Here is a 27,169-nt window from a genome sequence, read left to right on the forward strand (position 1 = left end):
ACGAAAGCCGTCCATCTGATAGCCACGCCCATGCCCGCCCATGTCCCACCTTCGCTACGCCGCTGACACGCCCCCTTGAACTTTTACCGGCGAGGCGACAGGAAAGCGGCGATGTTGTCAAAAAAGCCGCTTTCGATTATACCGATTTTGCCGCTTTTGAGAGATCGCCGGCCATCTCCCGATTTATGTCGGGAAATGGCCGGTGATCACTTTAGAAAATAAGCCTGAAAGCCAACGTGGATTTAGTCAAGGGAAATCTTGCCTCACCAATCTATTACATTTTTTTTGAAGGGGTGAACAAACATGTGGACAAAGGTGAGCCAGGTGATATTGTGTATCTGGATTTTCAAAAGGTGTTTGACAAAGTACCTGATGAAAAACTCTAGAGGAAATTGGAGAGTCATGGGATAGGAGGTAGTGTTGTATTGTGGATTAAAAACTGGTTAAAAGAAAACAGAGAGTAGGGTTAAATGGTCAGTATTTTCAATGGAGAAGGGTAGATAGTGGGGTTCCCTATGAGTCTGTGCTGGGAACATTATTTTTAACTTATTTATTATGTAGAGATGGGAGTAACTAGTGAGGAAATTACATTTGCTAACAACACAAAGTTATTCAAAGTTGTTAAATTGCAAGAGGATTGTGAAAAATTACAAGAGGACCATACAGGTCTGGGAGGCTGGGCATCCAAATGGCAGATGACATTTAATGTAAGCAAGTGCAAAGTGAAGCACGTGGGAAAGAGGAACCCAAACTATAGCTACATAATGCAAGGTTCCATGTTAGGAGTCACTGACAAAGAAAGGGATCTCGGTGTCATCGTTGATGATAGATTGAAACCCTCTGCTCAGTGTGCGGCTGCGGCTAAGAAAGCAAATAGAATGTTAGGTATTATTAGGAAGGGAATGGAAAACAAAAGTGAGGACATTATAATGCCCTTGTATCAGTCCATGGTATGACTGCACCTCGAATTTTGTGTTCAATTCTGGTCGCCGCATCTCAAAAAAGATATAGTGGAGTTAGAAAAGGTACAGAGAAGGGCGACGAAAATGATAAAGGGGATGGAACAACTTTCCTATGAGGAAAGGCTGAAGCAGCTAGGGCTCTTCAGCTTGGAGAAAAGATGGCTGAGGGGAGATATGATGGAGATCTATAAAATGATGAGTGGAGTGGAATGGGTAGACGTGAATCGTTTGTTTACTCTTTCCAAAAACACTAGGAATAGGGGGCATGCGATGAAGCTACAATGCAGTAAATTTAATACGAATCGGAGAAAATCTTTCTTCACTCAACGTGTAATTAAACTCTGGAATTTGTTGCCAGAGAATGTGGTAAAGGCAGTTAACTTAGCGGGGTTTAAAAAAGGTCTGGACAGCTTCCTAAGGGAAAAGTCCATAGACCATTATTAAATGGACTTGGGAAAATCCACTGCTTATTTCTGGGATAAGCAGCATAAAATGTGTTGAATTTTTTCAGGATCTTGCCAGGTATTTGTGACCTGGATTGGTCACTGTTGCAAACAGGACGCTGGGTTTGATGGACTTTTGGTCTGTCCCAGAGTGGCAATACTTATGTACTTATTATCTAATGGCTAGATATATATGTATTTTTCTACATTATTGTTAATGGGTCCTGTTTATAAATAACTCACATTAATGACTGTTAGTACATCTAGCCCTAAATATATGTGCCTAAGGTAGTAAAAGGGGCCCACCTTACCCCCATGGAGGGTCTTTCCCATGCACTGAGGCCACTTTTTGGGTAGCAGTAAAATAGCCCCATTTTCCATTTTTCCTATTAGTGGCCACGCACTAATTTCCCTATTTGTAGGTGGTAAGGGTTCACGCACTAACCACATGCGAATCAGCGTGAAGCGATTTATCTCCGTTAACTGATTAGCACAGAACACACCTACTCTCCAACCCCAGACATGCCCCCAGCGCTAAAAAATATATTTTGTTTTTTTGGTACATGAGTATAACCCACCAATCCCAAAACTACTCTGGGGCGCCTAAGCGCACCCCCACAGTAGTGATTTTTACTCTGCGGTAAGGGCACAGGGAGCGTCAGCAAGATTTGAACTCTGACTTTCCTTGTTTCCAAGCAGCTGCTTCCACACTTAATAAAACCAAGCTTTTGGATATTATCCCTTTAGAGTCTTATCTTTTTTTATTCTGGAAAATGCTCATCTTACAGTTATCTTAATCTAAAATACCTATCTGGTCCCAAGGACTTCCTCAGGAGAAAAATAAGTCCACTCTAGGTACATTATCTAAGGGCACCTTCCATTTGTGGGATCTACCATGAGCCATATCCTGGCTTCAGTCCCTTGGTCGGTTCTTGTCAGCCCTCTCCTGGAGGCACACCCAGCCAGTCGGGCTTTCAGAATTATTGCAAATAATATACAAGACCGATTTCCATATATTGGAAACCCATCATATCCAAATCCATCTCATGCATATTCACTGTGGTAATCCTTTAAGTCAGACTGTCTAGTTGTGTCTCCAGGGAAGGTTGAGAAGTGCTGCACTAGATGAGCAAAATCCTGGCCTGCCAAAGCTTATCAGCAAGGCCACTTGAAAATACAATATGTCTGCAATAAATCTGAAAATTATATCAGCATGTCCACATGCTTTTTTTTTTCATTTTTTTCCTCTTTTTTACTCCCTGAGAAAAATCAGACAATTAAGTCATAGATGACATCATTTTATTTATCACTAACTTGATACATCTGTGGTTGGCTTTTGAAAGCTATGGTTCCTTCATTCAATCAATGCCAAATGCATTTCCTTTCGGATTCTTTCCAACCTAATGGAATGTTGGAAAGAAATTATATAAAGGGTCAAGAATGTCTGTCTGGGTGCAAAACAACTCTGCAAAAACTTAACAGAACAGGGCCAAAATCAGTGAAAAGGCACATCAAGTTTGAAAATGGGCCAGAGTGGACCTAGGGTTCCAGAGAAATAAATGTCCCCTCAAAAATAGCCCAATACACTTCTATGACAGAAGCAGTTTCAGCTGCTGTAGTATGGAAAAATTGATAACATGTGCACACACAAATTTGAAATAATTCCTTAAGGCATGTTCTGCATGGTTTTCATACCATGCCCCCTCCCCCATGGTATTCATACCATGCCCCCTCCCCCCCCCCCCCCCCCCACACACACACACACACACTGCTTCCACATCCTTATCTCATCCCTATCCAGACAGTGCAATACCTGGTCAAAGTTTGGGAGGAGCTGGGGTTTATCAGGTTAGCGGCAATGTTCAGATGGCTAACCAGGGAGCCCTCTTACTAAGCTGCAATTATCCAGTGGAGTAGCTATGGCAGGGGCGTAGCCAGACACAAAATTTTGGGTGGGCCTGGGCCCAAGATGGGTGGGCAGAAGAACCCTGCCCCATCCCACAGGTGATTTTCACCTGCATGCCATATGGTCTCTCAAACATTCCCCCTCTCCTGCATGCCTTTTAAATAATATTTTTCCACTGGCAGTGAGCAGCAACTAATACGCACTGCTCATGTTGGCCACACAGCCTTCCCACTGACGCAACTTCCTGTTTCCGCATAGGTGAGAACACGTCAGAGTGAAGGCTGTGGGGCCGGTTCGAGCAGTATGTATCAGCTGCTGCTTGCTGCAGGCGAAGATCTGCTTTTTACAAGGTATGCAGCAGGGACAGTTGGGAGTTTTCAGCTGTTGAGACTTGGGAATCCCTGCCAGCCACATCATAGGTGTGCTGCTACTGGGTGGGCCTGAACCCAAAGTGGGACCCATCCTTTGGCTATGCCACTGGGTGGGCCCAAGGGGCCCAAGCCCAATCACTCACTTTGGAATCAGGCCCACCCAGTAGCAGCACACCTATGATGCAGCTGACGGGGATACCCAAGCCCCGCCAGCCCAAAACTCCCACTCTTTCTCCTGTGTACCTTTTTAAATAGCAAATTTTCACTGGCAGCGAGCATCAACTGATACGTAGTGCTTGTGCCAGCCCCACAGCCTTCCCTCTGACATATTCCCGCCTATGCGGAAACAGGAAGTTGTGTCAGAGGGAAGGCTGTGAGGCTGGTGTGAGCAGTGTGTATCTGTTGGTACTCGCTGCCGGTGAAGATCTGCTATTTAAAAGGTATTGAAGGGGGGGGTTGAGAGACTGTATGGGGTGGATCAGGGTTCTTCTACCCACCCACCATGGGCCCAGCCCACCCAAAGTTGGATGTCTGGCTACACCCCTACAATAAGCACTAATGCATGCATACCGCAAGATAAAAAGCACTACCGCAGGGTGTACTCAGGTGTCCCATGATACTTTCAGGATCAGTATGCATTTCCCATGCACTAAAAAATAGATTTTATTTTTTAGTGGTGGGGCGTGTCTGGGGGGGTGGAGAGTAGGCGTGTACTGAGCTAATTGGTTAGCACAGCTACATCGCTGCACACTAACCAATTAATGCATGATTAGCATGTGAGCCCATACCACCTAGAAAATAGGTGTCGGTAATAAATCCTCACGCAATAATGGCCACTTGCTAAGGGGAAAATGGAACATGGAGCCATTTTACTGCCACACTAAAAGTGGCCTAGTGTGTAGGAAACACCCATGCTGGGTATAGTTCTGCCCACTTTTTAGCACAGCTTAGCAAAAGGGCCCCCAGAAAATTATAAAATAAAGTTAGAACAAAAAGGCTGTCCTATCTGGTTAGCTATCCGATTAGCAGTCTGAATATCACTTACTGCTAACCAAATAGCAGCGCTGGTGGTGCTGAAACTGGATATACAGCAGCAGTCAGAATAGGGCAACCACACAAAGTGGAAGAACAATCAGTCCCTACATACAGTGGTGTGCTGGTAAATTTTTAACAGGCTCTCTCCCCGGTCCACCTCAGCGCTCCCCCCCCCCCCCATCCACCACTGCGGCTCCCCATCCACCTTGGCGCCCCCCGTCCACCACTGCGCCCCCCATCCACCTCTGCACCCCCCCCCCCCCCGTCCACCTATGCGCCCCCCCCCCAAATTGCAGAGCTGGCTATAGCCGGGGGTGGGGGGAGGGCAATGCATTACTCTCGCCAGGAAAAAAAAATTAAATGATCCCAGGTTCCAATCTAATTCATGTTTAATATGGGATAAAATGCCATAAATAAGTAAATACATATAAACTTTTAACGTTCAGCACCTGATTCTCAAAGTGGACATATTCCAAACACTATAATGAAAATAAAATGATTTTTTCTACCTTTGTTGTCTGGTGACTTTGTTTTTCTGATCATGCTGGCCCAGTATCCGATTCTGCTGCTATCTGTCCTCTTAACTCCATTTCCAGGGCTTCCTTTCCATTTATTTCTTTACTTTCTGCCTTTCTTCTTCATTTCTTGTCCTACATCCGTAAGTAAAAGCTGGGTCCTCCGCAAACTTGACTGTCCAGCGGATCCAGCTTCTGCCTATTTTCTTCATCCATATGCAGTTTTTCTCCTCTCTTCCTTTTCCCTCATCTCATCTCCTTCCTCACTCTTCCCTCCCCTCCAATTACCAAAACTGACACAGTTCAATCAATAAATCAAAATAAAATTATTTTTCTACCTTTTTTTGGTCTGGTGTTTTTTCCCCTAATCGTATTGTTCCTAGTTTCTGCTTCTTCTTTCTTCTATCCTCTTAGTGTGCTGTCTGTCCAGAGCCTCCTGCCCATTTGCCATTTCTTTTCTGTATTCCTATCTTCTTCATGTCCTCATTGATTTTTTTCATACTCAGCTTTCTTCAATTTATTTTCCGCATCTTAAATTAAATGTCTCCTTCTCATCCTCCAGTCTTCAAGCTCCCTCTTCCTACTGTTTCTATCTAGCTCTTCATCTGTCCCTCACCCTCGTCAAACATCTCTCCTCTTTTCCCTTCTTCTTAAACCACATCAGGCATCTCTCCTGTCTTCCTTTCCCTCAAGACGTTATGTCACCCTGATCTTCCCTGTCACCTACCTCCATGTTCAGTACGTCCTCCCATCTCCCTTTCCACTATGTCCAGCATGCCCCCCCCCCCCCAGTTTCCCATGTTACTCCATTTCCAGGATCTCCCCTTCCACCTTCTTCTGTGGCCAGTATATCCTCCATCTACTTTTCCACAATACCCAGTGTCTCCCCCTGATCTCCCCTTCCAGTTGGCTTCCAGCATCTTCTCCTGATGTCTCTTTTCACATGGCCTCCTCTCCAGCATCTTCCGCCAATCTCTCCTTCCATCCACCTCTCTCTAGCGTCTACCCGCCTCCTCACCAACATTTCCCCAATGTTTCCTTCCACCCGCTATCCCGTTTGGGTAGAGGGTGGAATAGGGAAGGGAAGGAGGTGCTAGATGCTTGTATCCTAGATGCCGGGGTGAGGTGGACATGGTGGCAGCTGTGATGGGGCAATCCAGTGCAGCAAGCTTTAGGTGCCCCTACACTTGAGCCCTCTAAGCCCAGTTTCCCTATTCTTTTCCCCCAGAGTCCAGCATATCCCCTTTCTCAAACCAAGAAGGTCTGTCATTTTTCTTCTCCCTCCCCTTTCCCATGTATTCCTACATTTCCCTTCTCTATTCCCTTCTTCCTGGTGTCCAGCAATGCATATCCCAACCCACAACTGTGTGCCATCTTTCTTCTCCCTCCCTTGCCCCACATATTCCAGCATCCCCCTCACTCCTTCCATGTCCAGCTTTATCCACCCCCCCCCCCCCCCCCATCCACTCCCTTCCCTCAAGCCTGTTCTCATTCCATTGCTGGACTTCCCCTGCCCAACGTGTTGAAGGATCAATCTCTCTTTCTCTCCCCTCCCCTGTTCTGCTTTGTCCCTTCATGCACTCTTCCCCCCGCCCCCCGCTCCCTCACCTCAAACCTGTCCTCGTCTCGTGGATCTTTCCCAGTGCAGCCAGAAGTAGAAACGGCAGATGCGGAGCCTCGTGCTGTTGTGAATCAAGTTGGAAGAGCCGCCCCCTTCTTGGCAGCAGGAAGTGCGTGAGAGCGAGGGAGGGTGCATCCGGCAGACAGAACCCCCCCCCCCCCCCCCGCTGTAACAACGGAGTCTGTAACCAGCTGGTTTTAGTTTCTGCTCATCGGGGCTCTACTGTGAAGGAGCTGCAGGGCAGTACTAGGACAGATCTGAAGGGAGAGAGCGGGCGGGGGAAGAAGAAGGGGAGAGAGATACTAGAACGCTTTCAGCAGGGAAGGGACAAGGGAGAGTAACGCATTCAGTCCAGCAGCGTTGGGGAGGGATTCACCACTGCGGCTGCTGCTGCGACGATAACGATGAAGGAATCAACTATTTACCCCCCACAGTGGCGGGTTGCGCCGCCCCTGGGAGCCGGCTCGCCTGCCGGAACAACCGGCTCGCAAGAGCTTTAAAAATTTAACAAACGGCTCTTGCGAGCCGGTGCGAGCCGGCTCCAGCACACCACTGCCTACGTATGTTAGTGAGAGAGAATCCAGGGAGTAGGGTGAATAGGCTCTTCCAAAAAAACCAAGGGAGACAACGGTTCAAGGAGGTGATCTTTATTGAAACAATTCAAATGACTCAACACAGCTGCTGTGTTTCGGCGCTAAAGCGCCTGCCTCAGGAGTCTTGTGGTGTTCGTTGTGTAATGGTAAACAATATTTCCAAGATCACATTCAACCTTAAGCAAATAAAAGTTTCTCCAGGGCAACATAAGTACATAAGGAATGCCACACTGGGAAGAGACCAAGGGTCCATCGAGCCCAGCATCCTGTCCACCTGGCGAGCTTCCCAAATGTAAAAACACTCTATACGTGTTATTCCTGGAATTGTGGAATTTTCCCAAGTCCATTTAGTAGTGGTTTATGGACTTGTCCTTTAGGAAACCGTCTAACCCCTTTTTAAATTCTGCTAAGCTAACCGCCTTCACCACGTTCTCCGGCAATGAATTCCAGAGTTTAATTATGCATTGGGTGAAGAAACTTTTTTTCTCCAATTTGTTTTAAATTTAGTACACTGTAGTTTCATTGCATGCCCCCTAGTCCTAGTATTTTTGGAAAGCGTGAACAGACGCTTCACATCCACCTGTTCCATTCCACTCATTATTTTATATACCTCTATCATGTCTCCCCTCAGCCGTCTCTTCTCCAAGCTGAAAAGCCCTAGCCTCCTTAGTCTTTCTTCATAGGGAAGTCGTCCCATCCCCGCTATCATTTTAGTCGCCCTTCACTGCACCTTTTCCAATTCTACTATATCTTTCTTGAGATGCAGTGACCAGAATTGGATATTGAACAATAAAGGATATCTGGTATTATTTTAACTGCGGTGGTTGACGTTTTAAAAAATGCTGGCCATATGTTATAAACCACACAATGGTTCTTGGTTTTTCTTTTTGAACATATGTCCTGCATTCACTGATACCCTTCCCCCAACAATGGGAAACTATGAGTGTCTCCCATAGAACTCAACATACAAAAAGAATTCTGATTTAGGTGCCATCTCATTGACAGCAACATAAACTCTCTCGAGTATCAGGCATATTGTGAGGTAATTTAAAAAAAAAAAACTTACAAAAAAGCCAATCGGGACTTATAGAACAAGCCTACCTTTTCATAATAGCTCTAACTTCCAAAACTCACACCACAAGCAGCCTACCCAGAAAAGGGCTGTACTATAAATAATGCAGTGGGCCCAGAGATCAGTACACCTATTGAAAAAACTGAACAAGCCAGATCACTACAGATCCCTGCATACAAACTCCATGTTAACAGAGTGCCTGACCTTAGTCACACACTAAGGGGGAAATTCTATACATGGTGCTCAAATTTCGGCACCAGAAATCAGCGCTGAACCGTGTTCTATAATGGCTATTCCAGGATCAATGCCCTTTTTAGAATAGCACGTAACGCCGGGATCCATGCTCAGCTTTGAGCACAAAGAGTTGCACCAACTGAAACCAGGTATAAATCCCTGCGTTCAAGTTGGGTGCAGATCCCCTGAATTTTATAACATCACACATGTTTTAGGGGACTGCCCCTGGCCTGCCTATGCTCTTCCCATGGCCATGCCCCCTTTTCAGATCCATGCGGAAACACAAGCTATTCTACATGTACACTTCCCTTATAGTTATAGTTTATAGCTTATTAGAATACTATACCACTCAACCTAACTTGAAGACCTGAGCGGTTTACAAAACTAAGGGTACATAAATAAGCAGAAAGGAGCTTCAATATAGAAAGGAAAGGAATAAGAAGGAGGCACAAGCTATAGAGCAGTGAGTAGGAAGGGTGAAAGAAGGGAAAAGGAGAGGGGGGAATGAAAAGGGAGGGAAGGAGGAGAGAGGAAGAAAAGCCATGAGTCTGAATTTGATGCCTCCTGTTGTGTGTCTGGGAACATTAATTAAAAAGCCAGGTTTTTATAGCAGTCTTGAAATTTTTGAAGGACAATTCAGCACAAGTGGTTAGCAGAACAGAATTCTAATAAAAAGGAGCAGCAAAGAAAAAGGCATGATGTCTAGTAAATTCTGACTGGGAGCTTTTGAACTTGGGAGAACAAGGCGATTGATCATTAATCGACCACAGAAGGCGAGCCGGGGAATATGGAATGGCCAATGATGCTAGGTAATCTGGAAGACCTAATCTGTGGGCTTTGAATGCCAGTGTGGGTAACTTGAAGATGGTCCATTTTCCAATAGGGAGCCAATGAAATTTCTAGAATAAGGGAGATAAATGATCGAACTTATGTGCATGAGTTATTAATCGTATTGCAGTGTTTTGTATATATTTAAGTTGTGCATTATGGACTAGCTTTAGTGAACTGCACTCCAAATTCAGTGCTGAATGGTATTCTGTAAAGGGCGCCCCAAGATGGGGATTCTTTATAGAGTACCGCATAGTACCGGGATCTGTGCTCAACTATCGGTGTGAGGATTTATACCAACTGAAACCAGGTGTAAATCCTTGTGCGAAAGTTAGGCACAGATCCCCAGTATTCTATAATACTGCTCGCATCTTGGCCCTTGGCCACACCCCCTTTTCAGTGGCACGCTAAAAGATTTGCACACAGGTCTTTATAGACTAGCACTTAGCAAAGCCTAATTGGAGCCAATGAATTGCAATAATTGGTTGTTAGCACCCAATTATTGCTAGTTATTGACTCGTTAATCAATTAAAATGTGTGCATAATTTGGGCGCTATACGTAGAATCTGGACGTATGTGGATTGTGCTTTAATATTGTAGAATATCACATAGCACCTAATTGACACTTAACGCAGTGTTATATAGTATATAGATCATAGTATTCTATAATCTTAGCATGCAAATAGTGCTTACATTTAGGCACATACCCCTGGGTTCTGTATAGTGCGCTGTTTATTGTAGAGTCTATTAGGAAGCTATAAAAGCCGTAATACTAATAGTTCTGGTTGCGGAAGCAACAGGGTTTCTACCAATTAAATATAATTAATTACTTTAACCTTGTCTAGTCTCAGTCTGTGTCTTACTGCAGCTTCTGCTGAAGTGAAATACAACTTCATCACAGACAGTCTTTAGGATTTTACAGAGGCCTGAGCTCTTGGCCTGTATTGTACTGAAAGCCAGCGGTAGCATTTTTCTACAGCACCTAGAGATTTGTGCTGAAATCTAGGCATATTCTGTAACAACGCATGTAACTTAATTGACTTAACAAGCTAATCAGCATTCATACCAGCACTTAACAAGCAATAATGAGCACTAATTGGCAATAATTAGAACTTACACGCACAACTCACTAAGCGTATACTGTAATGAACTACGCGCCTAAATTCTAATGCATGCAGTTCAAAAGGGGCATGGCTATGGGTGGGGAAATGGGCATTTCATGGGCATTCCAAAATTTACACATGCAGTTATAGAACATGGCCCAGTACGCATAAATCTACGCAAAGGGATTTAGGCCACATTTTCGTTGGCCTAAATGGACGTGCATTATTTTAGGCACTAGGATTTCCGCCTTAGTATAGTCTGTATACCGTGCCTAAAACTCTTAGGAGGAAATCTTTACCGCATGGCTTTTTTAGGCATCATATATAGAATCTAGCCATTAAATTATAGAATTTGGGGATATGTGACAAATGTGCAGAGCTGAAAATACATGGATTGGAGAGTTATGTGTTTGCTACCAACCAGCCTTATATGAGGCCTCTTGAGCCTCATGCAGAAAGGACTTTTTCTCCAATCAGAGCCTATGGAACACATCTGTCTTTGTGCCTTTCACATCTGTCCTTCCACTGCACCTGTTCAGTGATTATAAGGCAGAGTCCAGTGTGGAGAACTATTAATGTGTACTCAGTTCATCTCCATGGTTTGCAGTCAGACGCTGTCAAAGAGGTAGCACATTGCAACACATTGTCACAGATCATAAGCAGTTTAGCTGACTGATCCTTTTCTGCAGGTGAAATAAACACATATCCACCTGCTGAGATCTCGTGTGACGGACGGGGTGACGCACGGAGAGGACCATTATCTGCACTTGGAAGGTAGGTCTCATCCAGTGGAACATGAAACAATGCTGTTTACCTTTAAGGGGTTGATTCGGTCATTTGCAAACTAGCATGGCAGCTGAGATGAAGAACTGCAGGGTCAGGTAAAATCTAATTCGCTATCCTGAGTTTTGAGGCCAGTAGTGCGTATATAATGAAAGACTACACATAGGCCCCTCCACATTTATGTATTTAATTATTTGGATTTATTAAGCGCCTTTATGAAGGTGCATACAGCAGATACAGTTTAGCATAAAACTTACAATTTTGTGAATAGCATAGCAATAGTAAAATGACCAAACATAAGCAACCTAATAATAGGACTAACATGAACTATCAGAAATATACACATTCAACAGCACTGTAAACATCATATAACAGAAATATGACAAATGATACCATAACACAGCAGCCAGGCTTATATTTGGAAAAACGAGATTCGAAAGCGCCAAACCCCAACGAGAAAAACTGCACTGGCTGCCAATCAAAGAACGCATTGAATTCAAAATCTGCACCCTGGTTCATAAAATCATCTACGGAGATGCCCCGAGATACATGATACCAACCAGAAACACATCAAGATCAACACGAACATACCTAAATCTCCACCACCCAAGGTGCAAAGAACTCAAATACAAATCAACCTATGCATCCAGCTTTTCCTATATAAGCACACAAATATGGAGCGCATTACCAAGCACCGTGAAAACAACATACAACCACCTAAACTTCCGGAAATTACTAAAAACTAACCTGTTCAAAAAGGCATGCCCTAACGATCCAACTTAAATGCCTTAACCCTGCAACACAACGAAACCAAAGCTCGTACTGGACATAACTGAACTCTTCCTCCTTACGATTCCCTAATGTGTCTGTCACAAATGAACTGTACTCTACCACAACATCACTCTGTATTTGTTCAAACCGGTATTGGCGATCGCCTTTACGATACTATGTAAGCCACATTGAGCCTGCAAATAGGTGGGAAAATGTGGGATACAAATGTAACATAATAATAAAAATAACAGACAGCATGGAAGAACATTGGAATAGGATAGATATAACATGATGTCAGCATAATATCAGTGAAACACCTAATAAGCACACATTAGAACATTTGAATAACATAGATATGATGCTAATTCTGTTCCTACAATAGGGGAAAGTGAAAGGGGGTGGGATTTGATATACTGCCTTTCTATGGTTACAGTCAAAGTGGTTTACATATTATACAGGTACTTATTTTTATACCTGGGGCAATAGAGGGTAAAGTGACTTGCCCAGAGTCAAAAGGAGCTGCAGTAGGAATTGAACCCACCTCCTCAGGTTGCTGTACTAACCATTCAAACTTAAATCGGGATAAAACCAAATTTCTAGTTGTTAGTAGCCCATTTCATTCAGTCTCTGATCATAGTTTCATAACTGATATTATAACCTATAAACTGGAAAACAATTTTAAAATATTAGGCATTGCATTGGATACTCATTTGATGTTTGATCTGCAGGTGTCTGCAGTGGTAACCAAGGCTTTTAGAACTATGTGGAAATTGAGATGAATAAGAAATTGCTTTTCAACCGAAGCCTATTGTGCTGTAAGAAAACCTTGTTGGCAAAACTGCAGACAGTTCGATATCCCACTGCTTGTCTGATTTCTAAAGTATCCAAATTTGAAAGGGCTTTGCCTGTATTGGCAAAACTGCACTGGCTACAAGTCAAGGCGCATTCAGTTTTTAAGATTTGAGTGTTTATATTTCTTATAATCTATAGTATTGCACCAAATTACATGCAAGGTTTAATTAATTTGTCAGATAGAAATGCAATTATGCAGTTTAGGAAATTTCTTACTCTTTATTTTCCCAGTTGTAGAAATATTGTATATAAATTGTTTCATTCAGTATGTTTTCCCTACATAGCTTCAAAATGGTGGAATACTATACCTCTTGAGATTCATATCCTGGACAATTATGCTACATTTTGGAAAAAGCTATTTTTATTTCGAATGTTCTTGTCTATATCATGAGGTGACATTGTTTTGTCATAATTTTCATTGGATGACACTTTCTGCTCAATAGCTATCTCTTTAGCTTATTATTGTCCACCTTTGTAAGCCACATTGAACTTCACAGATAATGCGAGATAGTAATGTAATAAGGCGACTCCTCCACTCCAATACAATACAATGAAACATCTTACTATGTAGCTGAGGGGCGAAGTGCAGATGTATAGATAAAGACAAGATGGGTAGTACAAAGTTAATTGGGATAAATAGATGGGTAGCTGAACTCAAGGCACATTATGGGGCCCTTTTACTAAGCTGTGGCAAAAAGTGGCCTGCGGCAGTGCGAGCATATCTTTTGGCCACACACCGGGCCATTTTTTACCGTGTCCTGGAAAACGGGCCTTTTTTTAATGAGCGGGAAAATGGACTTGCGCCAAAGCAAAAACCAGCGCACGTCCATTTTCTTCCTGAGACCTTAATGCCACTCATTGACTTAGTGGTAAGGTCTCACGTGCTACCCAGGCGGTAAGTATGCAGTGCGCACCCACTGCGGTTTACTGCTGGGTAAGCGCCCTGTGGTAGAAAATAGAAAATATTTTCGAACGCATGTTTTTGGTGCATTCCAAATTCAGAATTACTACCCAGGGTATCCGGTAGCAGGGCAGTAATGCCAATTTTGGGCAAGCTGGACGCATGTAGGCCCTTACCCGTATTTTTAAAAGGGCCTCTATATGTACAGTTAAATAAAAAGGTGAGGAACTGGTCTACGTTACAGGGTCAGCAGCAAGCTAATCCAGGTGCGAACTGAGTGGATAGTCAGAATAGAAAAACATTGATGGCAGGAGATACAAGTGACTATGAGCAAAATGTCTTCGTGTACTAGAATATTAGAGAATTGCTACAAAATCTTGGAGTATTGGTATCCTACATCTCCTCCCCCTCTCCCCATTTCTAAAGATTAAGCAAATAAATCCAGAAAGCAGAGAGGTGTGCTGGTGAAAATGTGAGGTAGGAGGTTCCATAGGCCATATATAATGGTCTTGCCTCTTAGATACGAGACTGTTAAAGCCACATTAAAAGTAGATATTCTGTCGTGGCCAAGTGTTTTTATCCTGGGCGCGACCACTCCAGATAGGCCTAGCAGGAAAACAAAAGAAGTGAGTCTCCTTCTAGTTGTGATTAAGTGCTGTACAGCAGATAAATGGAAAATGTTACAAGTCTCCTCATATTCAGAGTGGATCAATAGAGCCCAGGAAGTATATGATATGGAAAACTCACTTGTGAGATTAAAGAGAGACCAATTAGTGTTGTCTGGCTTCTATTTTGGAATAATATTAAAAAGTACTGTAAAGCTGGAAGTTCATAATGCTTGAATTCTTGAAGCACAGATGGTATAGAATGCATCATTTGCCATATTAAGCAGGTGCTCATTTTCAAAGCACATAGACTTACAAAGCCTGTGTGTCTTGAAAATGAGCATCCACATTACAAATCAGGGGTGTAGCCAGACCTCGGCGGGAGGGGGGTCCAGATCCCAAGGTGGGGGGGGCACAGTTTAGCCCGCCGCCAACCCCCCCCGCTGCCGACCCTCCCCCACCACTTTTGACCACCCCCCCCCTTCAGCTGCTGACTCTTCCCCATCGCTGCCGCCAGATACCTTTGCAGGCAGGGGTTGGGAACCCCCGCCAGCCAAAGTCTTCTTCAGCACCGGTCTCCGGCGTGTTCACTGATCTGTTTCTGTGAGTCCTGTCCCATTAGGGACAGAGAAAGTACCTGTGTTGTACCATGGAAAGGCAGTATAACAAACGCATTACCATTCTGTGGTCTGGCCCTAGAGAATATTGCAGGAAAAAAGTCAACACTTGTGAGAGCATTTCAGGTCACCTTTTCTGCTCTATCTCTGCAGTCTTTTTCTCCATCATTGAGTGAGAGCTTTCATGCCCATTCAGGTATAGCATCAGCCCTTTACATAGGCCACATTTCGTGCTTTTTCTTTCCTCCCCAGCGGTGAAGTTGAGGCGATGCCAGGAATTATCCAGTCATAGCTGATAATCAGTGTCAGTGCCCAGATAACTAACCAGCCAAGTAGGACCACATAAAAAAACTGTCCCAACTATACACACCCGGTTATCCAAGTACTGATACTAAATATCTGTGGCATCTCTGAGTTGCCAAACACATAGATATTCAGTGCCAGAATCCAAATAAGAGTCAACACTGAATATCTGGGTTTAATTCAGCCTGCGCCAACTGCTAGACCCCAGGGATACTTCCAGTAGGTCCCTGGGGAAAGAGGGATGAAGGTCCGAATCAGGTAGGGTTCTGTTGGAGGATAGAAGCGATGCATTTTAGTGTTGCAGGGATTGGGGACAGGCAGTTTGCTCCTGCCCAGGCACCTTTCAAAGACAGTAAACCAAATTTGGGGCCCACTAGCTTTGCGTTGCTGTGGCAGGGAACGTATAGAAGGGTATTTAAAAAAAAAAAAAAAAAGACTTCTTGCTAATATTGTAAAAAAAAAAGCCCCAGCCATTTCACAACCATAATCAAACAGGAAAAATGTCTAGATTTCCTGTTCGATCTTGGCTGTGGAAATGGACGTTTTTGCATTGAGAACGTTCAAAATGAATAGACATTTTCCAAAGTGAAACATCCAACTTTTGAATAACAACAAAAAAAAAAGTACATGAACATCTGTCTGGCATCATTTTCAAAAATATGGCCACACAGACCTCACTGCAAAATAGTGGAGTAGCCTAGTGGTTAATACAGTGGGCTTACAAACCAAGAGACACAGATTCAAACCCTACTTTAACTCTTTTTTTTGTAAATATGATCTTTCCAGGACCTGAAAAATACCTAGTGCTTGAATGTACACTACTTCAATAGTCTTCAGGCTTGCAGGTGTCTTATATATTTAGGTACAGTAGGCATGAAATAGGACTTGAACCTGCATCCCTTCGTTCACAGTTCACTGCACTAATCCCTAAGCTTAGGGTTACCATATTTGTGGAGACAAAAAAAGGACACAAAATTCCTTTCTCTCCCCCCACCCTTAAAAATCTCCCAATTCCTCACCTTGAGTGCACTGCAGGATCACAGTCTCTCCAACTTTGGCTGGCTGTGCCGGAACTCCATGGTCACTGTGGTGTTGCGAGGGAGGGAGGAGGAGGAGGAGGAGGGCCGCAGCAGCACAGGCCGGGTGTCTCAGAGTCACTCTAACAGAGTGCCACAGGAATGGTCCTGTTTCTGGACCACACTAGTCCAAGAAGGACTGGCTGTACAGTGTCAGGGCTTGGGCTTACTTCCCTTCTTCCCTTAGCCTCGTGGTGTGTGTCATTGGGGGTGGGGTAAGGTTACCATATTTGCAAAGACAAAAAAAATTAAATGACACCCTGCCCCCAACCTTGGCCCACCCCCAGCCCTGCTCCTGCTGCTCTGCAGCCTGCCACGCAGTCACCTTGACCTCCCCCAAGAAAGCCAGATTCTATAAGCAGTGAAAATACTGGTAATAGTAACAGATTTCTTCCATTGCTATACACAAAATTAGAAAAGATGTACATTTCCAAGAAAGCAAACATCCATGAGCAGTATGTCTCCCTCTCCTCTCCTCACCATCCCTTAATATCCATGTGCTGTATTTCCCCCTTTTCCATTCCCCCTCCATGTATGTCCCCATCACCAATCTTTTTTCCAGCCCCCCTCCCTGCACCCACACTCCATCCACCTTTTTTTACAACCCCCTCCAGGGCCAGGCCCTGCACCAGCCAGCAGCCCCCAGTAGATTCCTAATCCTCGCCTCTGGCAGCAGTTCACAACAGTGTCAGGCTTGGCGTCATTTGCTTCTCCCTCTCAGGCCCAGCCTGTGCTAGCCTCCCTCCTGGACCTGACTCCTGGTGGCGTGTGTCACTTGGGGGAGGGGACCACCATGTAGCATTGAGCACCAGATCACCCCCAATAAGCAAAATAGTTCTGGCGGCTGGTGCGCAGAACCGGTTGTAAGATAAATCTTACAACAACCACGAGTCAAGAGAGACAGCTCCTCCTGACCACAGTGACCAGGGTCCTTGACTGTGGCTATGCTACTGGACGGGCTGTGTGCAATGTATGAGGGAGTTAGAGAATCTTCACGCGGCACTCCTCAGCCACACCACACAAGAGCCAGTAAATCAGGTGACTGTGACCTCACTGGCACATATATGTGTGTCTGCAAATGCGTGGCATTTGTTGCCTGGATACCAGACAAACCATTAAAATCAAGAAAACCAGCCAGACGCCCGACAGTGCCCTTGAAAGGAGGACATGTCCAGGGAAAACCCTAAGTAGGCTACACCTCTGACCTATTTGTTCCTTTGTTCAGAATGGCCATAATACCTGCAGCTGGCCTAGAGCCTGGTTTTTCTTTCCAGTTTCACTTTCAGGAGAAAGAGAGAAGGGGACAGTAAATACTGGGGGATTAAGAAGGGGTCATGCCTTAATCTCTCCAGTGGTCAACTGCTCTATTAGAGCAACTTCCTATAACTTTGACATGACTGAAACAGGTCTAGATTAAAATGTCCATCTTTTTTAGACATGGATGTTTCTTCCCATTCAAAAATCCCTGTTGGGTGTCCTACTTGAGTCCTCCCTAGTCCTGCCCAAAACACACCCACAAGCCACCTGCTTTGCCATTTGGACAAACTGCAGTGTAAAACATCCAAATTCTGACTTTCCAAAATCAGGATTTGGATGGTTTTAGCAGCTGGACATTTTTTTAAAGCATTTTAAAAGGGGGAAATACAGCACATGGATATTAGGGGATGGTGAGGAGAGGAGAGGGAGACATGCTGCTCATGGATGGGAGGGAAAGGAAAGGGGGACATACTGCTCATGGATGTTTGCTTTCTTGGAAATGTACATCTTTTCTAATTTTGAAAATGAGCATCATAATATTGCTGCAATGCAGTACTGAAATTTTCGCATGAGCAGGGTAGTGACTATCGCAGTAAATTTTGCTGTAATAAATTACTGAAGATTACCTTGGGAGTCACTAAGCTGCCTTACTGAGTTATCAGAGGTTAGTGACTAATTCTGCTGACTAATGTATCACATTAAGAAGTTTGGCTGGACCACCTTCTTAATACGTAGTCTCAAACTAAGTTGTGAATCAAAAATAACTTACAGATATGTAACCTAAGACTTTACAGGAAGAATGATATCATTGAATTGGATGAGACTTTACAGGAAGAATGATATCATTGAATCGTATTTCATCCAACTGGCATATGTTATCTCATCAAGAGACCATCAATGCTTCTTTCTTTTTTAGATTAATATGGTCCATTCTAAGACAGTCACGTTATCATTGCCTTTAAATAAAGGGCAAATACTTTATTCTGGATGCCAGATGATATAGGAAACAGATTTAAACATTCCAAATTCCTGTATAACATTATAGACAAGTTCTATCCCCTCCATCTGTTACTTCCTCAGTTAATCACTTGCCATTGCGGCTGTTCTTCTTTCAAACATGTTGATCTTATCACTCCTCAAAAAACATTTTTGAACCCTATTTGCCCTATTAGTTAAACACTCGTCTCCCTGCTCCCTTTAGCATACAAATTGCTTCAATGCACTGTTCACATTCGCCAAAGTTACTTTCTTCCATCTCACATTGTTCTAAATTCACTCCATTTTGGTTTTTGCCCTCTCCATTCCACAGAAACTGCTCTTGCCAAAGTCTCCAGTGGTCTTCCTATGGTAGAAGCCAAAAGCCTGATGAAAACCAACATGGAATAAAAGAAAAGGCAAATCGCCACAAGGTCTTCATAAAAAAAAGTTGATTTATTCACCACTAGAAGCTTAAACAAATAAATAGTTGAAAGCCTGACACTGCTGTGTTTCGCCCTCTAAAGGGCGCCAAGTGCTGTGATTAGCACATGGGTTTCCCCATGTACTGCGGCCACTTTTAGCATGGCTGTAAAATGGCCACAATTCCATTTTTTACATTAATAGTCAGGCACTAATTTCTCAATTAGTGTTTGGCCATTAGTGCATGAGCCCTTACTGACTCCTCTTTAATAGGTACAAAGGGCTCATGCACTAACCGGTTGGCGTGTGGCAGTGTAGCTATGTTAACCTATTAGTGCTGGGCACGCCTACTCTCTGCCCCCCCAAACATGCCTCCAGCACTAGAAATACAAAGGGGAAGCCTGAGTGAACATCTTCCCCATCCTGCTACCCCTCTCAAATCCTCTACTAAGGGGAAGCATTTGGTGGGCTGGGGAACTCGTGGCTGCTGACTGGGGAGATGGTGATCTATGATCAGGGCTTAGGGTGACTTCTTCAAGCCACAGAGTGGTCCACACCCCATCTGCCTGTGCAACCTCCAGCGGGGACCGCACCGGATCAAATGTTGCACTCTTGGGTCTCAGCAAAAAGGAATCAATTGGACCAGAATCAAAAGCGGCAAGAGCAGGAGGCCAAGTTGCACCCTGTTTCTGGCCGCCCTTTTGTTTCCCCTTAGAGACTCTAGAGAGCTGGCAGTCAACAAGCAGCGGCCATCTTGGATCTCTTCTGTATCACTCACAATAATACTTAATTAATCCTCCTTCAATTAACACTATTTTATACTACAGAAGTATTTAGGGGTTGGGTTATTTGATCTTGTATGTTACTATAGCCATGAGCGGCACACGAGATAAATTTGGATATATTAGGATGCCAATATATGGGCATTTATCTCATGCAAGTTCATTATGGATAACCTAAAAAGCCAGAGGCATCACTGGACCAGTGTGAGGAGTTCTAAAATGGAGAAAAGGAAGATGTTTAAAATAATAATAATAATCTCAATGAAAACTTGGCACTGACAGTGCAAAATGTATTCACTGCTATGGAGCCATAATGACGGGTTCCTCCATCCTAGTAACCTGGACTTTCTCCATCTTTCCTTGTCTTTTGTTTTTTTAGGGTGTCAACTGTAGAATTCAGCAGTGCTGTGAACAGCAAAGAAGGAGACCCAAGTGAAAGTGTGCAAGAGGAGAATGAAAAGGTCCCTGGGGAAGCCACTCAGATAGATGCTGATACTACTGCAAAGAGCTATGATACAGAACCACCATCAGAAGAGACTGCAACAGAAAGAACAGAAGACACTACAACACAATATGGTAAATACTAAGGTGAAAATTCTATATATGGCGCTTTAAAAATGAGCACCGTAAGACCATGTGGTTAACATGATTCTATAAACTACGTCTAAATTTAGGCGTAGTTTATAGAATATGCTCACGTGCCGTTCTTGCAACTAAAATTTAGGCGTATCCATTTAGGCCACCTAAAACCAGGCCTAAATATCTGTGCCTAAGTTAGGCGCAGATCAGGTGTATTCTATAATAGTGCACATAGTTTTTTGAAATGCCCACAACCCACCCATTCCACATCCCCTTTTTGACTGCGCGCTTTAGAATTTGCGTACACCACATTGTGTACACCTCAAAAGTTATGCGTATAAATTCTAATTAATGCCAAATAGTGCCGCTAGTTGGTTAAGTACTACTAATTATCGGTGCCAATTAGCTTGTTAATCAATTAAGTTGTGCGCATAATTTGACCTTTTGGCCAAATTAATGCGCACAACTTAAGGTGTCATGTACAGAATTTGGAGGTAAGTATACAAATAACTCTGGTCCACTGCATTTACTTACATGTCTAAGTCCCCATTTACTATCACTTTCTAGCCATGGTATTTTATCCCTACAGATGTATTAGTAAAATACTAGTAAAAAAGGCCCGTTTCTGACACAAATGAAACGAGCGCTAGCAAGGTTTTCCTCGGAGTGTGTGTGTTTGGGAGAGTGTATGTGAGAGTGAGTGTTTGAGAGTCAGAGTGAAAGTGTGAGTCCAATCCATGCTCCTCTGTCACCTGGCCCCTCCATTCATCCCTATCCAGCAATTCCGCTGTCTCCCTGAGGCCTGCCCTGCAATCCATATGCATCCATGGCCATCTGTCCCCTCCATTCATCCCTATCCAGCAATTCCCCTCTCCATGAGTCCTGCCCTTCCAATCCATGCCCTTCCATGCTCCTTTGTCACCTGGCCCCTCCATTTTTCCCTATCCAGCATTTCCCCTCTCTGCCTGAGGCCTGCCCTGCAATCCATATCCATCCATGGCCATCTGTCCCCTCCATTCATCCCTATCCAGCAATTCCCCTCTCCCTGAGTCCTGCCCTTCCAATCCATGCTCCTCTTTCACCTGTCCCCTCCATTCATCCCTATCCAGCAATTCCCCTCTCCCTGAGTCCTGCCCTTCCAATCCATGCTCCTCTTTCACCTGTCCCCTCCATTCATCCCTATCCAGCAATTCCCCTCTCCATGAGTCCTGCCCTTCCAATCCATGCCCATCCATGCTCATGTGTCACCTGGCCCTTCCATTTTTCCCTATCCAGCAATTGCCCTGTCTCCCTGAGGCCTGCCCTGCAATCCATATCCATCCATGGCCATCTGTCCCCTCCATTCATCCCTATTCAGCAATTCCCGTCTCCCTGAGTCCTGCCCTTCCAATCCATGCCCATCCATGCTCATGTGTCACCTGGCCCCTCCATTTTTCCCTATCCAGCAATTGCCCTGTCTCCCTGAGGCCTGCCCTGCAATCCATATCCATCCATGCCCATCTGTCCCCTCTATTCATCCCTATCCAGCAATTTCCCTCTCTCCCTGAGTCCTGCCCTCCCAATCCATGCCCATCCATGCTCCTCTGTCCCCTGCCCCCTCCATTCATCCCTTTCCAGCAATTGCCCTCTCTCCCTGAGCCCTGCCCTCCCAATCCATGCCCATCCATGCTCCTCTGTCCCCTGCCGCCTCCATTCATCCTTTTCCAGCAAGTCCCCTGTCTCCCTTCCATGTACCTCCGTGGTTCCGGCAGCGAAGCGTCAGGGAAGGAGGCGGTGCTCCCGACGTCTAGGTTTCCCTTCGCTGTGTTCCGCCTTCTTTTGACGTCATCCTTGACGTCAGAAGAAGGCGGAACACAGCGAAGGGAAGGCTAGACGTTGAGAGCGCTGCCTCCTTCCCTGACGCTTCGCTGCCGAGCGTTGCGATTGGATGAGTGTCATTGCTCCGCCCTCGACGTCATCACGTTTGACGCGTGGGCGGGGCAGACACAATGCGATCTCACCCCCTTCACTTTTGGTTAACAGAGGCTTCATTCGAACGTTGGAGGTGCGTTTTATATAGAGAGATGTATGTATATATATATATGTATATATTTATATATATGTAAATATGAAAAGGCATGATAGGGAGCATGTGCTAAATTGTAATTATCAAATCATAACTTTAAAATCAAAGCAAACAAAGTTATTAATTTTCAAAACCACCTGGGGCCAGCTGTGTGCAGACAAAGTTAGCCAGATAATTTTGAATATTCAGCCCAAATAAGGTGGTATGGTGAATGTTCAGCCTGCTGTTATTAATGCAAATCTCTTTTTGTGTGGGCTGTGAGCTGCCCAGACAAAATCTAGCCAGTCAACAGAATAAGGGGCCAAGAAGAATTAAAACAGCAAGATTTGTCCAGCTAACACCTCATATTAGACAGACAAAATCTTTGAATATTGTTTTTTGGGGTTTTTTTTTAAATATTTTTATTAACAGTAAGTAAGAAACCCAGGAACCATAACAATAATAAGTCTCCAGCATAAATTCCCATCTCCTTCATGTGCATCATCTCTCATAATAAAAGTACATAAACCTGAAGATTCAGGGGAACACTGGATAGATCTTCAAAACAACTACCAAACTCCGCCATCCCCCACTGTGGTTTTGTATTAAGTCAAGACCCTGGCACACACACTATCATCCCATCAATCATCCCTTCCTCAAACTCCCCAAGCCACCCCCTCCAACACACTACTCCAATTCTCCCTACCCTCCTTCCCCCCTCCCACCCACCCCCTAAATGTCTCAAATATGCAGAAATGTGTTTAAGAGGAGTTTGTATCTCTAGCACGGATATCCAGAAACTGTCCCCACAAGGTTACATAGCGCTTTTTATCAATGTGTTGTAAGTGGTTGTATGTGATGGTTCAAATTGTGTGAGCTCTCTGATTTGGGCCACCCACTGTTGGATTGGCAACGGTACTTCGGATACCCAGTGCTGCAAACTGAGCTTTGTGACTAATAAGGCATTGTATATAAAGCGGCACCGACACCCCCTGGATCTCTAAAGATTCTTGATAGCCAAGTAATAGCATCCTATAATCCCATTCCAGGGTTCTCAATCATAGGTAATGCTTTATGCAGATATCCAGGGTATGACATTCTAAAAACGAGTGTACGTAGGATTCAGCAGATGTTTACGTTTCATACATAAATCAGAGTCCCACCGCCTCAGCTGTGCCCCTCACTCTGTTAAATAATATCTAAGTATAATTTTAAATCGAGTGTCCTGTAAATTTGCCAATGTAGTCATAGGCACCTACGGTGCCAAACAGCACTAAAAACTGCTATTTGGTAAAGGTTTGATGAAGGTCCTTCTGCCATTGCTCACATAGTTTAGTGATCCCAGTAAGGCAGATTTGATGAGCCCATACCAGTACGACAACTTATTGAGTAGGGGTGGAGTTTTAGCAAACTGCACGTCAAGGGTTCCCAGTACTCACTCCGTTGTGTATTGTGTGTATAAGGTCTCCCAGTAATGTCTGATTTGAAAATAGGAAAGCAGTTATTTAGAGGGAAGTCCCCATTTGTTTTGTACCTGAGAGAAAGAAGGGAATGTGCCCTGACACAGGTCCAGCAGATGTGCCAAGGAGGACCAACTCCATGCTGATGATTTCTGGAAAACTGAGCGGCCCCACCCCGGTAGGAAATTGGACTTGCCTTCCTAAAGCAAGAATGAGGAAACAGCTGGGTACCTAAGCTGAGTCTTTCTCTGCCACTTCCAAGCTTTTCTCATTGGGGCCAAAAATTGAAATTTGTGGCGGAATTTGACTGCATGGCCCTCCTGAGAATGAAGCAAATTAAAGAATCGAAATGGATGACTCCACCCAGAAACCCACCCAGGTGCGAAAAATTTATCTACTCCCATATATCCTTCATGGATCCATCGCATAAGTGCAACCACATTGTAAGCCCTCAGGTCCGGATGTTAGCCCCCCCCCCCCCCCCTTGGGTCTGTCCAAGAGCACTTTGACCCTCCAGATAAATTTAGAAATCATAGTTTGGAATCTAATTTCCTGTTTTTTTTTCCAGCCAGATTGGAATGGTTTGTATTGGGTAAAGAATTTTAAGGACCATTGTCATTTTCACTAGTGCTACCCTCCCCAACAGTGACAGAGGAAGATCTTGCCACGCCTGATACAACTTGCCTATGGTATCAAGATTACGAAGGATGTTGGTCTGGTAAACCAAACAGATGACCAAATATCTCATGGGTCTTCGAGTGGGTACTATTGTCAAATCAGCCTGCCATGGAGCTACTGCCCCTCCTGCTAACACCAATAGTTCAGAAATGTCATAGTTTACTTGGAGCCCTGAGATAGTCCCAAAACTCTGCACTATTTGTAGTGCAGGGTCCAGATGTATCGGAGCCTGGTCCAAATATAATAAGATATCATCTGCAAAGAGGCTAACCTTGCTCTCCCTGCCCCCTATCATGATACCCTTGACAGCATTTGATGTTCTAATCTTAATTGCTAAAGATTCAATAGCTAACAAGAACAAAAGCGGGGATAGGGGAAGCCTTGTCTAGTACCTCTCTGCAAGATGAATGGATCAGTTAATCTTCCATTTATCAGTAGGCAAGCGACAGTCAGGGTATATAAGGCTCATATCCACTCCAAAAATCTAACGCACATGCCACACCACTCCAGGACCCAAAATAATTATTCCCACGAGATGCTATCAAAGGCCTTCTCCATATCCTGCCCCACTGTGACCGAAGTACCCTCATTCCCTTTGGAGTCATGCAACGCCCCCATAACTCTCATTTGATTCATGGAAGCCTACTTACCATGTACAGATCCCACCTGGTCGGGATGAATGATGAGGGGTAAATATGCATTATGTCTTCTCACTAACGTTGCTGCCATCAGCTTGGCATCCTGATTCAGGAGGGAAATAGGTCTATAAGATCCCACCAGTTCAGGTTCCTTTCATGGTTTGGGATGCAGAACTACATGGGCTACATTATCCTGTTCTCTAACAGCCCCTGCCACCAACTCATTACACATAGCACTTAAAGGCTTGGCCACCAAATCCTGGAGGATTCTATGGAATTCAGAGCGGAAACTGTCCGGTTCCGTGGCTTTCACCAATTTAAGGGATTTAATACTTGTCAACAGTTCCACCTCCATTAACAGATTATTTAAGCCTCTCAATTGCTCCTCACTAAACTATGGCAAAGAAAGATCTTGAAAAAAAAATGGTCAAGATCCTCTGGGGTCATGCCTTCTTCTCATATAAAGCCTTATAGTATAAGCCTTATAGCATGCTCAGTTTCACTTAAAGGAACGTGCATACGTGCTGGACGTCAGGACTCATAGCACAGATCAGTGAACGCACCAGAGACCGGCACTGAAGAAGACTAAGGCTGGTGGGGTTTGAGGACCCCCGCCAGCAAAGGTACCTGGCGGCAGCCGGGGAGTGGTGGCGGTGGCAGTCGAAAGTGGAGGGGGCCAGGGCTAAATCTGTGGGGGCCCATGCCCTCGTGGCCCCACCTAGCTACGCCCCTGGTTGTAACAGAATGACACTACTACAGAATAATGTCTATTCTTTGGGGATATACTCTGTATTTGAGGTCCTTTTTGCATCATATTGTTCACAGCAGTGTGATTTCCCACTTCAGGGGAAAGCAGGCCTGTGCTGAGTGACTAATGCAGTGGGTAAGGTGTCAGCTTCCTTTCTTAATGTTCCTGACTCCAGTTCTGCTTGGAACTCACTTGCTTCTGGCACTGCCAGTGGTTTATATCATTCGGTACACATGCTCTGCTTGGAGGCTTCAGCTGCATATTCCCCAAATGACGTGCCTTTCTTAATTCTTTTATATTTCTTTTCTCTTCAATTGCTCTTATTTTGAATAGCAGTTCAGAGTATGATGGGAGCCTCCCAGACTGATTCTCTAATAAATCCTTCAATGCAACCAAGTAATCATAGCTTCCTCCCAGCAATCCCATACAAATTGTTATAATAATTGCCTATCAGGGGCGAGTTCCATGCTCCAAAATCTTTTGCAATAAGACCTGCAACCTCTTCAAATAATCTAAAGACTTTTCGTTGGTATTCTGGTATGTTTCAACAAATTGAAAGAACAATTCTTCACCACTGGTCAACATTGCCATATGTCCTATCCAGCTCCTCTAAGCACTGTTCTGCTATGGCACTCTCACCAGCATGTGAGACAACAGTTAAAGCTGGAGGAAGAAGACATTCAATCAATTTCATAAGAACATAAGAATAGCCATACTGGGTCAAACCAATAGTCCATCTAGCCCAGTATCCTGCTTCCAACAGTGGCCAATCCAGGTCACAAGTACCTGGCAAAAACCCAATTAGTAGCAACATTCCATGCTACCAATCCAGGGGCAAGCAGTGGCTTCCCCCCATGTGCTCTCATGTACTCCCATATGAGGAAAGGCTAAAGAGATTAGGGCTCTTCAGCTTGGAAAAGAGACGGCTGAGGAGGAAATGTTTTTTTCACTCAAAGAATAGTTAAGTTCTGGAATCCACTGCCAGAGGATGTGA

The 27,169-nt window shown here is 44.4% G+C and overlaps 1 protein-coding gene across 3 annotated transcripts in view; it reads left to right on the forward strand.

Moving 5' to 3' along the window:
• The window catches only part of COL6A6 (collagen type VI alpha 6 chain), a 336,531-nt gene that overhangs the window by 305,474 nt on the left and 3,888 nt on the right, over nt 1–27,169 (forward strand). For all 3 annotated transcript variants that reach the window (XM_030206331.1, XM_030206323.1, XM_030206339.1), the window contains 2 exons: nt 11,373–11,457; nt 20,408–20,604. In XM_030206331.1, coding sequence (XP_030062191.1) covers nt 11,373–11,457; nt 20,408–20,604 — 282 coding nt within the window. The remainder of the gene's footprint in view (nt 1–11,372; nt 11,458–20,407; nt 20,605–27,169) is intronic.

Source organism: Microcaecilia unicolor, chromosome 1 (genome assembly GCF_901765095.1).
Source record: "Microcaecilia unicolor chromosome 1, aMicUni1.1, whole genome shotgun sequence".
In the NCBI taxonomy this organism is placed as follows: Eukaryota; Metazoa; Chordata; class Amphibia; order Gymnophiona; family Siphonopidae; genus Microcaecilia; species Microcaecilia unicolor.